Source organism: Sinocyclocheilus anshuiensis, unplaced genomic scaffold, assembly GCF_001515605.1.
Source record: "Sinocyclocheilus anshuiensis isolate Anshui unplaced genomic scaffold, SAMN03320099.WGS_v1.1 scaffold166, whole genome shotgun sequence".
Classification (NCBI taxonomy): domain Eukaryota; kingdom Metazoa; phylum Chordata; class Actinopteri; order Cypriniformes; family Cyprinidae; genus Sinocyclocheilus; species Sinocyclocheilus anshuiensis.
In genome coordinates, this window is record NW_015546050.1 from 151,233 (window position 1) to 167,008 (window position 15,776).

The 15,776-nt window shown below is 41.0% G+C and overlaps 1 protein-coding gene across 1 annotated transcript in view; it reads right to left on the reverse strand.

Moving 5' to 3' along the window:
* Positions 1–13,987: 13,987 nt before the first annotated feature.
* Positions 13,988–15,776, reverse strand: part of heatr5b (HEAT repeat containing 5B) — a 32,937-nt gene continuing 31,148 nt past the window's right edge. Inside the window, exon 36 of the mRNA XM_016500286.1 lies at positions 13,988–14,597. Coding sequence (XP_016355772.1) covers positions 14,290–14,597 — 308 coding nt within the window. The 3' untranslated portion in view covers positions 13,988–14,289. The remainder of the gene's footprint in view (positions 14,598–15,776) is intronic.

The following is a 15,776-nucleotide window of genomic DNA, read 5'->3' on the forward strand; positions in this document are numbered from 1 at the left end:
CACTGCCGTGAGGAAAACAACAAAAAATCACTGTATAAGAACGTTTTATGTGTCAATTTAAAATATATATATAAGCAGCAACAACAAAACTATATACTCAATAATATGTATTATTTATAGTTTTATGTAAATACACTTGCCATGTATGATACAGGCTCTTCTGCCTCTTGAGAAACAGCACTGGCAGCAACTGTCATTACCAGGTAGATTTCCAACATCATGATGGATCTACATGGGTTAACAAATCAAAACAACAACATAACACCTAGTGACATCACTGCTGAACATGTGAGACATGTGAGATCACATCTGCTTTCATTGGCTCAACTCCAGCCAGAGCTCATGCAGTTCACATACCTCTCTAGAAATGTCTTTTAAAGTGCTACTGAAAATATAACCATTTAAAATGCAATTACAAGCAGCCATCAAACACTTAGAACAATGCGTTTAGTTCAAACCAGCAGCCTAAAGTTAATACTTTATGTTAATACACAGTAACACGAGCACTGAAATACAACGTGTGATCTGTTATTGCACAGGGTGCATGATTTCATGGTTTAACACTCACTTCTATTAAATTACGTTCTAAATCATAATGTTTGTGCAAAATAAAATTAACAAACAAAATTTTATCACAGCTCATAAAAATACTTGTCAATATTCATGTACTGTAGAGTATGATATACTAGACAACATACTATAAAACTCCTCTCACCTGCTGTAAGAAGCGTCAGGAGTTTGGAGCTCAGTCCTGTGGATGATGAGGGTTTGATGTCTGTATCGGAATGTCAGAGATGTTTGAGGAACACTTCATGATGCCATCATCGCTGCAGGAATGTGGGAGCGGTGAACAGGTTGTTTCCCGCTGTAGGAGTTTGATGTGTTTGTTTGGTGGGCTCGAGGAAGGGCAGGATGTGGCTCCCCCCACAGGTTTTTTAATAAACTCACTGATGCCAGGCATTGTGCTTATATTATAATAAGCCAGGTTATAATGTGAATGTCATATTGTCCATATTGTTTTACAGTTTTAATGCATTAGTCGTAAATTTCCTCTATCTGAGCTGTATACTTCTGGAACACTCCCTTTATAGCATTTCCTCAGTTTCTGTATTCAAATCCCAACTACAAACTCATTTTATTGTAAAGTGAGCTGTGGGAAAGGTGCTTTATAAATATAACTTTATTATTATTATTATTAATATTGGACAAAGTGATCAAATGTAAACAAGTGAATGTCCACAGTGAAGAACTGATTGATTTTCCTCACTTTGCATTGGATTTGATATAAAAAAAAAAAAAACATTAAAAAAAAACTGTAATTAGGGGTTTGTGATGCATGTGCAACTTGATGCATGAGCAATCTTTCTTGATGTAATCAGTTTATTAACAGGCTCATCTATATGTTTTCTTATTACATTCAAAAACCCTTATAATATAAAACCCCTTTACTCTTAAAAAAAAAAAACATTTTACGATTTAATGTATTTATCATACATGTGCAATGTTAGAAATAATGATTCAGGCACTAAATATGGAGTTTAAGTCCAAAAAGATCCAGTCAAAACATAAGAACAACCCAAAAAAACAGGCAACCAAATCCAAAATGTAATCAAATAAAAACAAGAACTGCAGATTAGAGCCATAATCAAACATACAATGCCAGGAAACGCAGGAAACGCAGCGCAGCTAATGAGAATGTGCAGTGAGTGAATGAACGGTCCGGTCATTTGGACATACAAACAGGAAATGAAGCATAGGTGATGGAAATGAGGGCGTGAGAACCAGTCAGTGTGATCAGCTCATACGGAAGGCTCACAGGTCTCAATGAGTCCACACAAACACATACTGTTTTCTACTGACACCTGACACCCGGAAACTATTCACAACATTCTCCTCTCTACTCTCTCTCCCCTCCACCATATCACACTTCCTCTCTGACTGTTGATGACTTTGCCAGCTATATAATTAATAATATGGCATCCATCAGCAACCAGTTCTCTAAAACCAACCGTCACCCACACATTTCCACTCTTCTTTCTCCAAAGTTTTCTGTGCCAGCCGTCCTATATCCGATCCCCTCCCACCTACTAGAGGAAATATCACCCACACTGCTACCCACTCTTGACTCACCTTATCAGCACATCTTTCGTTACTGGCAACTTTCCCACTGCATTTAAGCCGGCTCGGGTAACCACTGCTCAGGCTACGTCCACATTAATGCGGATACATTTTTCTCTACACATCTTTTTCTTTATGTTTTAGTCTTTCGTCTACACCGAGTCCAGCGAAAACAGAGCTTTTTGAACACTCTCACAAGTGGATAAATGATAAAATACAGCTTCATGTTGTAGTGTGAACTACTGGAGGTTTTCAAAAATGATGATGCATGTTATGTCAATTCAAGTTTATTTGTATAGCGCTTTTCATGATACAAATCGTTGTAAAGCAACTTTACAGAAAATTAAGTTTCTACAATATATTTAGTAGTAGCTTATCAGTGATGACTGTCAGTTAATGTACATATGGCCAGGGTTTAAACTGGGCCGGGGCCGTCAGGGGCTGAGCCCCGGCACATAGACTCCCAGGGCTCGACATTAACGCCAGACAAATAACATGATTGAAAACATCGGTAACCAAAAATAACTATGTAAACACCAAAACGCAAGTATTATTTTGATTTTATTACATTTAGAGCAAGTGGCGAATAATGGATATAGCTACTGTATAGAATGCATCTATTGACAGTATAAGGTTGCGCTGCTGAGGCGAGGCTCACAGCCTCTCCAGGAGAAATCAAAACACGCAACACTAAGAAACTCAGCATCCTGAGGTAAAAATTCTAAATGGAAAGTTTTTATATTTAAAATAGTTAGTTAGGCAACATCACACAACATTTTCACCATTACGACTGTCTAATAGTTCTATAAACAGTTCAATAGGAAAATACAATAATATTAGGTCACTTACATTTTAGGCGGAACACAGCGCACCTCACAGCAACCAGCCGATTAATTGCTGATTGATTCCATGTTTTAATCGAAGTGGTTGAATCAGAGTTTCATTAGCCCATGTATAAACATCTGATGAATTTGCCTTTTGAACGAATCGTTTGAATAAACGACTCAATGACTTACTCATTAAACGCTCACTACTGGCACCTACTGGCGTTTTAATTTCGTTGAAAAGTATCATTTCCACCATCATTTCTTGTTTGTATATTCAAAAATATTTAAAAGAATATCATAATATTATTTAATGCAGTTGTATTATATGTATATTTACGATACCATAGAGCCCCCTGAGCAGGAAGGAGCTCTGAAGAAGTCCCTTCTTTCTTTAACCTTTACTGAGGGTTCATTTATTTACCCCTCAGTATAGGTTAGTGTAGCCTTTTGTGTTGGACAAACTTTAGATGCCTAAATCCTGATGTCAGCACATTAGAGCAGCGTCCTCCAGACTTTACCTGTCTTTGACCTCTGTGTTCATGCGAGTCACTCCCTGAGGAACGAGCAGACAGCAACCAAGCAACATTGATTTGTTTAACCCAAGCTAAAGAATAATAATGTGCATGCTGATGCATATTGTACCCACATACATCTATGGTAGTACCTGCATGTTGTGCCTGCTATTCATTTGAATAATGTTGCTAAAGATATGTATTTGTCACTTTACATAATATTTATATTACATTTCTGCAACGATCACAGAATATTTACTCGAAATTTTTGTTCTGTGGCAAAAGATGATGACAGCTGTTTTAGACCATACATGGAATGGCGATTTTGCGTGTGATCTGGGGTCTGTTCTTTGTATCTTGCTCATTACATCCGCAAGCAAATTACAAATGCAATAGTGCTAATTACATTCGGTTCTAAATTACTAAATCTAAATTCTAAATTACGGTTCGGTAAATTACTATTTAGGTTCTTCGCAAAAACACATGCAGATTTGCTTTGTATAGCTGGATTGTGTAATACTTTTCTGTTCACTCCATCGTGAAATATTATCAAATTAATCACAATTCAGAGACACCATGCAGTACGTGTCATGCATTATGCGGATCTCTTTATTATTATCCTTACACGTCACTTCCTGTGACCATCAGCTTTATGGGTAATGCAGTTTCACATATAACAGTGATACCAATCATTACATCTTCCTTTTTTTTTTTTTTAACACGCGAACATTCACGATCAGTAAACAGCCAAATCAAATGCAAATTAAACAGTTTAACTTACATAATATCAGGGCTCATTCGCACAATGAACTTCAGTCTATCGACTCCTGTGTATAACAACAAGTCCTCAATACCTCTCTTACTAACGCAATAAGATGCCCGTAGTTACTAACCTTGTGGAACAACAAATGTAATAATTGTACAGTGCTTTTCAGTAGGCATATATAGCGTATCAGCAACATTTATGGTATAGATCCGATTTCTTTTTCCACCATCCCTTAAGCATATGCCACATTTGTGATAAACATGCTCATTAAACATGTACTTACACGAATAAGCTCATGACAAACTCTACGACCTGACCTGGTAATCACACAATTATCAGTCGGTGTAGGTGTGTGTGCATTTGAGTCCGTAGTAACGCTACTTTGCTCAGCTTCCTGGGAATTCACGGCACAGTCAGGAACAGGCGTTGGTGACTCGGTTATGTTTTGTCCCTTAACATCCATTAGGTGTTTGCGGTTCCGGCGATATTCCTGACCTTCGGTGTTTCGGATGATGTAGGAGTGTACGTCCTCCAAGGCATGCGATACAACGGCAGGTGTCCATTGCACGTTACCTTGCTGTGAATAGACGTTGGCTCCTTGTTTCAGTGCGGTAAGTGGTTTCGCAGCTCTGTCATAGTATGATTTTTGGTTTGCTTGGCACTGCTCTCTCTTGAGTTGTACAGCAGCGGGTTTGCATGTCTGTGGTTGCAGAAGTTTGTCCGTAACGGGGATGATTGAGCGAAGCCGTCTGCTCATGAGAAGCTGAGCTGGTGATTTAAAACCATCGACGGGTGCATTTCTGTGCTCCAAGATACTCAGGTACGGATCCTTTCCTTCTTTGCGTGCTTTTGTCAATATCCGCTTTGTCCTCTGGGCATAGTATGGGCTTGTTGTTGTGTGCACAAAGTCCCACTGTTTCGCAAAAACATGGATCTGTGAACTGTATTGCGGACCGTTATCAGACACAACTTTTTCTGGCACTCCGTGGCGCGCAAGCATTGCTTTGAGCTTTCAGATTACAGCAGCTGCGGAAGTCGAATGTAGTTTTTTCTACCTCGAAGAAACGGCTGTAATAGTCAACAGCAATAATGTAATTTTCGCCCTACCATGTGAAGAAGTCGGTAGCGACCGCTTGCCATGGGCGCTTTGGAATTGGGTGCGCAATCATCAGTTCTCGCTGGTTGGAGTTACGGTGCGCAAGACAAATGGAGCAGTTTTGTACAATTTCCTCTATTTCTTGCTCATGCCCGGCCAGAATATGACATCCCTTGCTCGCTGCTTACTTTTTTCCACATCCATGTGGCCTGTGTATCTTTTCTAGCATGCTAGGTCTCAGACTGTGTGGTACGATGATTTTTTCACCTTTTAGCAAGATGCCGTCGGCGAACGAGAGCTCGTCCCTGTGATTCCAATATTCTATCACCAGCGGTGGGCAGCTTCGTCGCGTCTCTGGCCATCCTGCTAGGGTTACCAGTCTTAAGGCTGTGAGCTGGGGGTCCTGTTTCGTCGCCTCACGCAGCTCCGCAAGTTTGCTGTCTGACACCGGTAAGTTGCTGACTACGGCATGCACTTGTGCCTCCATTCCTTCGTTTAACGATGCGTCATGGTAAGCAACGAATTTCCTAGACAGCGTGTCGGCAACAGGTATTTCTTTTCCTGGTTTGTGAATCAACGTGAGGTCGTATTTCTGCAGCTGTAGACTCCATGCGCTGTAGGCGTGGTGGGGCGGCAGAGAGCGGTTTCTTGAGTATGGACTCCAAAGGTTTGTGGTCCGATTCTACAATGAATTCTCTCCCATATAGGTACTGGTGAAATCGTTTACATCCAAACAGAATGGCGTAAAGTTCTTTTTCTATTTGTGCTCTGTTTCCATGTGCGATTTGGATGCATAAGCGATCGGTTTTCCTTTTTGCAAAAGAACCGCACCCAAGCCATTTTTAGACGCATCCACCTGCAGTTGCAGTGCTTCGTTTGGGTTGTAGTATGCCCCGGCTCTCTCGTGATCAAGTCCTTGATCTGTTGGAAGGCAGCACTGTGTGTTTCGTCCCATTTAAATTCATTGCCTTGTTTCAGCATCTGGCGCAACGGTGCGTTTATCTCTGCCAGTCTCGGGGCGAATCGGGACAGATAATTGATCATACCCAGTATGGTTTCTAGTTCCGATTTGTTTTAATGATTTAATAACAATAATTTATGCATTTAGCAGACGCTTTTATCCAAAGTGACTTACAGTGCATTCAGGCTATACATTTTTTACCAGTATGTGTGTTCCCTGGGAATTGAACCCACGACCTTTTGCGCTGCTAACGCAATGCTCTACCACTGAACCACAGCAACACTTTTTTTGTTGTTGTGGTGGTTCCATTTCTTTTATGGCTTTAATCTTCTTTTGGTCCAGTTTGATGCCGTTGTGTGTCAGTCTGTGTCCGAAGTAGCTGACTTCAGGTACGCAGATGGTACTTTTTTCGGGGTTCAGGCGGATGCATCTTTCTCTTGTTCTTTGAAGCATTGTACGTAGGTTTTTATTGTTGTCCTCCTTTGTGTGTCCGTACACTAAGATGTCATCTACTATAGCTGCTACTCCAGACAGCCCCTCATATGTCTCGTCTATTTTCCTCTGGAACTCGTCCTGTGCAGAGACTTTTCCGAACGGCAGACGAAGGAACTGGTATCGTCCGAAAATCGTGTTAAACGTTGTAAGCTTAGATGACTCTTTTGCCAACTTGATGGCCCTTGTTTAGGTCGCGTGGATCGAGGCATATACGGAGCTAGGGTCAGAGTCTTCAGCCATCATGACTACCACGTCAGAGTCTCCAGCCGTCATGCCCACCATGCTAGAGTCTACAAAGTATACCACTGGGCATGGGAGGATGATTTCCAGTGTGGGGGACCCACCACTTATGTTGGTGCGAGCGGCCAGCATCCCCCCCCCACTGCACTCTCAAGCCCTGCAGATTCTAGTACTTCATGAAATGCACAATGGTCCCAGAGGTCCTTCTGCCATCGGCTGCACTTGCTGTGATGACTATCACCATCTTATGTGTGTGGGATGCACACACTTCTCCTGACCACTGAACACACTGCCTGTCTTGTCACGGCCACAGAGGCCATCCCTGAACCCTTTGCCTGTACTGTCATGGCCACAGAGCCTGTCCATATTCCCCTTGCCTGTCCTGTTATGGCCGCCATGGAGGCCATTCCTGAACCCTCAGCCTGCCATGTTGTGACCCCAGAGGTCGTCCCGGAACTCTCTGCCTGTCCTGTTATGGCCATAGAGGCTGTTTCTAACCTCTCTGTGCTCTGTGTTACAGTTCCGCCTTACCCACCATGTTGGTTTAATGCTCCACCTGCTCCGCCGTGGTGGTCATCTGCTCGGCCTGAGCCACCTTGGTGGTCTCCAGCTCTGCTTGCTCCGATGTGGTGGACTTCAACTCCATCTGCTCTGCCAAGGGGATCTTCAGTCCTGTGTTCTGCTCCGCCGTGGGGGTCTTCAGTCCTGTCAGCTCTGTCCAACCTTCCTGCTGTGTTGGCTCCGCCCTGGTCTCCAGCTCTGCCATGGATTTCAGCTCCGCCCTGGCCTTCTGCTCTGCCAGCTTCAACCTGGTCTCCAGCTCCATCAGTTCCGCCTAGGACTCTGGCTCCACCCTGCCTCCCTGGTCCACCTCTATCTCCAGATTCACTTCCACCTCACGGACCTGGCCTTCAGGGGGGTTCTGTTGTAACCTATGTTCCCCTGTCTTGTGTTTTGTACTCTTATTTTGAAATATTTTCTCTTTTTGTTTCTGTGCCCTCTTCCTGTGTTCAGTGTCCCTGTTTGCCTTACTGTCTTGTTTGTTACCATAGCTACCCTTATTAGTTACCATGCCAACCAAACCCCTCACCTGTCCCTTATCAGCCCCTGGTTATCTTGTGTACATATATCCCTGTGTATCAGTTGTTTTGTCTGTCATTGTTTCCTGTATGCATTTCCAAGTGATTGCTCTCCTGGGGGCGTTTTACATTACAAAACATTACAGAAAGTTTCTTATCTTAGGTCTTAACTTAAGATATGATACGTTAAACTAGTTTTTTTTCGCAAATTCGTATTACAGAAGCAAATCTTAACTTGATTTAGGATTCTTATCTTACAAAATCTTATGTCTAGTTAGGAAATCTTAAACCACTCGATCGAGTTCGATAATCAACTGTCAGGTCTGTTACCAAGCAAACTATGCACAAGCGGCTGCTGAGGTAAACATAAAATCAAAATGGAGAAACAGTGGCGTGCTTTTTACTTGCAGAATGTCCGGTAGTGCTCCGTGATGGCTCATGGGACTCTGTAATGTTGGTCGCAATTGGTCAACTATATATACTGTATATAGGCTCTATGTATATATTTTTTATTGAGTTATATGTCTGTCTATATGTAGCACTGTGGTTTTGTGAGGCACGACGTTTGTACGTCTGCACATCTAGCAGAATGACAATAAAGCTCACTTGAACTTGAACTAACTGCAAATGCATGTGTGGTGGGAGTCTGTAATTATTTACGAGTATTTTATCATCAAAGTGCAACACATCTTTTGGGTCCTTCAAAAGTCTCTCCACCATCAAACTTTGCTTCTCTTCATCTTGTATGATTAATAAATGTTATGCCATTCTCGAAAAGGGCTAATGTAATGTGTTTTTTTTACAGTTGGATTTCAAAAAGGTTTGAAGTTGGGACACCAGTGGGGTTATCCTAAAGTTAAGACAGTTTTTAGGAATTTTTGGCGAGTTAGGATGCTTCTGTAATGCCGTTTTCCTATCTGTAGTTAAGATTAGATAATGCTCTTAGGAAATGCTGTTCTCTAATAGCTTTTGTCCTAAATGTGGTCCTAACTGAAATTGCCATGGTTACCAAACAGATAAGATAAGATTTTAAAGTTAGGATCTTTCTGTAATACGCCCCAAGGTTCCTATCTATGGTTTATACCCATGTTTCAAGTTTGGATTATCTGTGTTGGTGTTTCAATTAAACTTGTTTGGTTTGGTTTATTTATTTATATAGCACAACTCAACAAAAAAAAAAAAACAGGGGTAACCACAATGCTTGACAATAGAAAAGATAAGAAAAAAATTTAACTTGTGCTTGTGTGTGGATTCTTGCTCCGTCTCGTCCCTGCTCACGTAACACAGGCCATGGCTGGGACAGACTTCCTGTATCACATCTCCTTAAAAAGGCACAATCTAATCCTGTTTACGTGAAATAAGACTGCTCCCAAGCAGGTTTGAACTTACGGACATGTTGCTATGACAGCAACTTAAGGATGAGCTTTGAAGAACCTAACAATCCTGGATAATGTCAAATCATCAACAGTAAAATCCATACAACTGAGTAATCCAGGTACGAAGAACAGACCCCTGAACACAACAGTGAGTGGTGGGATATTTGCTAATAAAATGATTGTGCCTGAAGAATAGCGTGAGAACTCTACTATGTCTGGTCTCTCATTATCATCTTGGTGAGCATTTTAGACATTTTATGCATGCACGGTAAGGTAAATTAACTGATTTAAGTGTTTTCAGATGTGTCTGTGTGAATGGACAACTATTGGAAAATGCTTTAAAAAGCTAGTGTGGACAAAGTGCATTTTAAAAAATGGCGATTTCAAATACAGTATATCCAGATTAATGTGGATGTACCTTCAAAAAGCCACCACTCAATCCTATAGCAGTTAAAAACTACAGACCAGTCTCTCTACTTCCTTTTCTGTCAAAAACTCTTGAAGGAGTTGTGTTCAATTAGCTCTCTGCTTTTCTCCAACAGAACGACCTACATGACGACAAGCAGTGTGGCTTCAAAAGCGGAAATTTCACAGAGACCGCCCTGCTGACTATTGTTGAAACTCTTTGCTTACTCTTTTTGGCAAAAGCAAACTCCAAATCATCTGTCTTTATTCCTCTAGACCTGTCTGCTGTCTTTGACACTGTAAACCCCCAGAGATCGAAAGGCAGTGTAGCGATAAGGATAAGGTTTTCCTTGTCTTTCAAGGAAAACTGCACTACTCCAGACTCCCTCTGTGTGGGCTTTGAACCCCCTTGCTATGGGACATCATTTCCAGAATGCAGGAAGAGCAAAGCACTGCAGCAAGCCACCAACTCAGCACAATAACCTCCCCTCCACTAAGTCCTGGGGAAAAATCTCCTTTGCCGCAAAAATCCCCAGATCCCTCTGACACTGAACTTAAGTGGCCAGTTTGCTGAACACCTGGCATTGAGCACTTGCTCCTTTCTGTCTAAGCCAGACTTGGTAAAATTGGATTCCTCTGTAAAAGGCAAGTATGGATCCCCTTTACCATAGGTGGATTTAGTTCGGAAAGGCACACACCTGAGTATATAAGGGCCCACAAATTACATTGCATTGTCAGGACAAAAACCAAGCCTTGAAGTCCAAGGAACTGCCTGTTGATCTCTGGGATCAAGTTGTGGCTAGGTATAAATCAGGCCATGGATATAAAATGATTTTCAAGGCTTTGATTAGAACCCAGTGGTCATTCTGAAAGATCACCAAAAGTCCTTTGCAGAGATGGGAGAACCCGTTGGACAGACAACCATCTCTGCAACGCTATTTAAATCAGGCCCTTATGGCAGAGTGGCTAGACAGAAGCCACTGATATCTAAAAAGCATATGACAGCTTGCTTAGAGTTTGTTAAACAGCATGTAAAGGATTCTGACAAGATGTGGACAAATATTCTCTGCTGTAATGAGATGAAAATTGAACTCTTTTGACAGAATAGTAAGCACTGTCCAATCTGATGGACCTTAAGTGTCTGCCATGAAGAATGGTATAAACCAAATTGAGGTATGCAAAGCGTGTAGATATGCTTCCAAGAAGACCCTGGTGGAGCTAGTGGTGGAGATGATGATGGCGAAGCAGATGATCAAGGCGAATAAGCTGGAACCCCACAGGGAGGAGTTGGTGGAGGAGGAAACCACAGGAGAGCTGACGGGGCAGCAGGAGACCTCTAGAGTGTTGGCAGAGATGGTGACCACCATGGTGAAGCTGAGGGCCATTGTGGAGCAGGCAAAAATAAAGGAAGAAGATCCATAAGTCAAGTCAAGTCAAGTCACCTTTATTTATATAGCGCTTTTAACAATACAGATTGTGCCAAAGCAACTGTACAGCATTAATTAGGAAAATAGTGTGTCAATAATAATGCAAAATGACAATAGTAAACACTCAATTTTTAGTTAAAGGCAGTTCATCATTGAATTCAGTGATGTCATCATCCAGCTCAGTTCAGTTTAAATAGTATCTGTGCAATCAAGTCGACGATATCGCTGGAAATTAAGTGTCCCCAACTAAGCAAGCCAGAGGCGACAGTGGCAAGAAACCAAAACTTCATCGGTGACAGAATGGAGAAAAAACCTTGGGAGAAACCAGGCTCAGTCGGGGGGCCAGTTCTCCTCCGACCAGACGAACCAGCAGTACGGAAAAATCAATTTAAGACGTAATATTGTGCAGAGGACTCATCTGGTTCCTGTGGTCTTGTCCCGGTGGCCGTCTAGGAGACAAGGTCTTCACTGGGGATTTGTCTCTGGGGCTCTAGTTGTCCTGGTCTCCGCTGACATTCAGGGCTGTACAGGTCCTCTCTAGGTGCTGATCCACCTTCCATAACTCTTGGTGGAATCAGGGGACCCACATATGCAAGGACGAACCGACACAGGAAGAACAGCTTTCCTGGCCATGACAATGAGAAGATGTACTAACTAATGAACTAGTGGCCACCACACTTAGAATGGGCTCAGACCTCCAGGACTATTGGACTTGGGAATTCTGGGAGATCTTCCACCCCACCCACTATGAAGGGGATCCTCATAGGAACACCTATTTCACATATGCAGAAAAGTTACACCGAGGACCATCTATGGGCAGGTGTGCCTTGATCTGGTGCATTTTTCTATGCACATAGGGACTCATCCAATGCAACCTTGTGTATGGTCCTCGAGTGAGCAATTCCCCTGGGTGAGAAGAATTTGTATTGCTGCTAGACCCATTATTGTGTCGCTTATTCTGTAACGTTCAGGTAAGGAGTAGAGATAAGTTGAGGCATGGATTGAAGTGCAACAAAAAACAGATGATCCAAGATTAAGACAAAAACGAGCCAAAGCGGAAACAACCACACAACAGCTTTGACAAAAACAAAGACAATAAGCAACAGTGAAATGAGGCAACTCGAGTTATATACACACAGGATAATGAGAAACAAAGATCAGGTAAACATGACCAACTACTTTGGCAACCAAAGAAACCAGGCAAATGCAGGAAACCAGGAAGTAAAATGCAGATACAATGGAATGAAATAAACCTCAAAACACAAGTACCTGGAACAGAATAAACTAGCAATGAGAAACTTACGACAAAACTTAGGTTACTCAACATGTAATGCAAACTTTACGTCTCAGTTGAAGGTTTATTCATTTTAAAGTTTGTGGGGTTCATCACTCAGAAGATTAAAAGGGAAATGAAATCCATTTTTCGGTGCAGCGCTGCATGTTAGTTTTATCAGACAGCCAACAACAGTAGTTTTCCCAGGCCAATGTAATGTTCGAGATGAACCTGACAGAGTCTGTCTAGGAACTCTTTTCAGATTAGGCAGAGTAAACTTCACATCAGTGGTATTTATTCAAGTGAAAAGGTTCTCTTTAAGCTCAGAAGATAATTTTCAAATTATGAGCCAATTAGCACATTTAATTTATAGTCTGCATTACTATATGCACGTCTGGTTGGATGCTCATAGATTGTGTACTTGTTATAGTTAAATCTAATCTATTAATCTGAAAAACAAAGATGTGATTGATTGATGGAACTACAGGTGCATCTCAATAAATTAGAATGTCGTGGAAAAGTGCCTTTTACTAATGACTACACTGAACTGTGAAGTGGAAGTCCACTTATTTTTTTTAGAGATTGAAATCAACATAAGTTTGTAGGAGAGGCTTGGAAGTGAGGTGACTTGAATGTGATGTGAGACAGGATTACTAAAAACATGTACAAAATAAAAAAATAAAAATTGTGTCAACACCTCCAAATTACAATCTAATGAATACACAGATATTTTTGAATGACTGTCAGTGGAGAAAAGCCATATATTAAAATAATTTGTGCTTGGGAATCCTGAGCAGTGCATGCTAACAGATAACATGGACCACTTCAGCAGAGAACACCCAACAGTATACTTTTAGAAGGGTTGTTTATATGACCTTTATACGAGATCTTGGAGTCCCTTATTAAATCAGGGGTTATTTAGGGAGCTCCATGTTCAGCACAAAACAAACGCAGGTAACACTTTTCTATTTTAGGTTTTATACCTGTTAGCTTAATTACATGAGAACAACTGTCCAGTCTGTTATGGAAAGTTCTGAAATATTGATTGATACATTATTTGTGGACAGACAAATGTCATATATTATATAGTTTTCCTTTAAGAATAACAGGCAAAAAGTAGACATTACAATCAAGTTATTAAAAGCTCAAACAAATCCTCTAAAACATACAATAGACCTACACACTGCTAATACATTTAAAAAGAGATTCATGTTTGGTCTGTATACACGTGGACATTCACAGCACAAGTCAAGTAGTTTACACTTTGAATAATCTTGAACGGCAGTTTAAAACAACGCTCATCAGTTACCAAAATCATAAGTATAATTAAAAAAAAAAAAAATAATTTAAATTATAATCAGATGATAATAATAATAATAATAAAAAAGAAACACACACATCAACATAGCAGGACAGTAAAAAAAAAAAAAAAAAAAACATGGGAATGTGGTCAAGGAAATATTCATGTAAATAGGAATTTTTAATATTTCCACCGGTGTTATGTGAGCTTTGAAAAGGAAGTTCCTCATTTTGACCTTAGGTGCATTTCAAAAGTGCCCAAAAAAACAAACAAGATGCTTCTAACAGACCCGAAGCTTATGACAATGCCACTGTAACCTTTATTCACTTTATAAGGGTGACTGAATTCACTGGAAGAAACCAACACCCATATGACTCCGAAGCAGCGCTGTGGATGAACAGGTGTGTGCAGCGACTAGAAGAAGCTGGTCTTGAGTTTGATGGTGGGAGCCGCTTGTACAGACGGCTGCTGCTGTCTCGCAGCGGTCTTAGCTTTACTGTTGGCTTGTCTGGATCTGATGGCCGCCTCGAGTCGGGTCTTGAGTTCTGGTGCCACCCCAATAACAGTCTTGAAGGCAGCAGGGTACAGAGGACCAGTGTGCATCAGGTTCTGGAGGGCAAACTCATGCAGGTCTTTAGAGGAGGTGGAGGCCGTGGAGAAGGTCATATCATCCAACAGATATGAAACGAGGGTCGGGACCAGCAGAGCCAGTAACTGCACTCCTGTTTGAGACAGACCGGAAAGGAAGCTGGATCACAACTTAACATGAAGGTGCTCGGTGTGAATGTTTTGTTGAGCATCACATCACATGTAGTATGATATAGTGAGAACATGCAGCTCAAACTTAAAGTCACCATGAAATTAAGCCGTTTCGCTCGGATATACGTCACAGTAGGGAAGAAAAGACTATCACCACTTCTGTTTCATGTGACTTTAAGGAGGAAATACAGCTCAATTTTATTCCGAGACTCAAACTGAGCAAAAATATGAATTTGGTGCAAATGCTGATATTTCTATAATGGAATTCTGATGCCTGTGCTGTAAATCAATGAGATCTTTATAACAGTAGAGCAGATACTGGCATAAAATGATCTAAATATCAGTGGTCGCTCTATATCTCCAGTAATCTGTCTCAGTAAGATGAGATTGAAATGATCCAAACATATAATGCAGTGATTGAGAGCTGAAGAAATAAAGGCTCCTCAGAAGATGTGAGATGTTCTGGAGGCTTGTGAAGATCATTCCTCCGCTGAGGAACAGTGAAAGTAAAGCTTCTGGAAACAAACGCTCCTCAAAAGATCCTGAGGATCAGATTTGAGACTCGAAAACATGATTGATGGAGAATCAAGTAAAGCTGAGCTGCTTCAGTCCAGTAAGAGTTCATCTGGAGATATTACTGCAGTTATTCTGACCTTTACTTGATCAAAATCAGTCAAGATTCACAGCAGAAAGACACGAGAAGCTCCTGAAGCTGGACGCTTGTGCAATTACACTAAAAAGTGTTTTAATCACTAAAAAGTCTAAACTATCAATCAGAGGACAGAAGACATGGAGGAGATTGTGCACGACAGATTTAACAGCAAAGTTTGATCATGCTGAACACTTAGAAACATTAGAAATTTGAGTACGAAATATGTGACCCTGGAGCACAAAAGCAGTCTTAAGTCGCTGGGGTATATTTGAAGCAATAGCCAAAAATGCATTGTACGAGTCAAAATTATAGATTTTTTTTATGCCAAAAATCATTAGGATATTAAGTAAAGATATTTTGTAAATGTCCTACTGTAAATATATCAAAACTTAATTTTTTTAACTTAATTTTTTTTTTTTTTTCAAAACTTAATTTGGACAACTTTTAAGGTGATTTTCTCAATATTTAGATTTTTTTGCACCCTCAGATT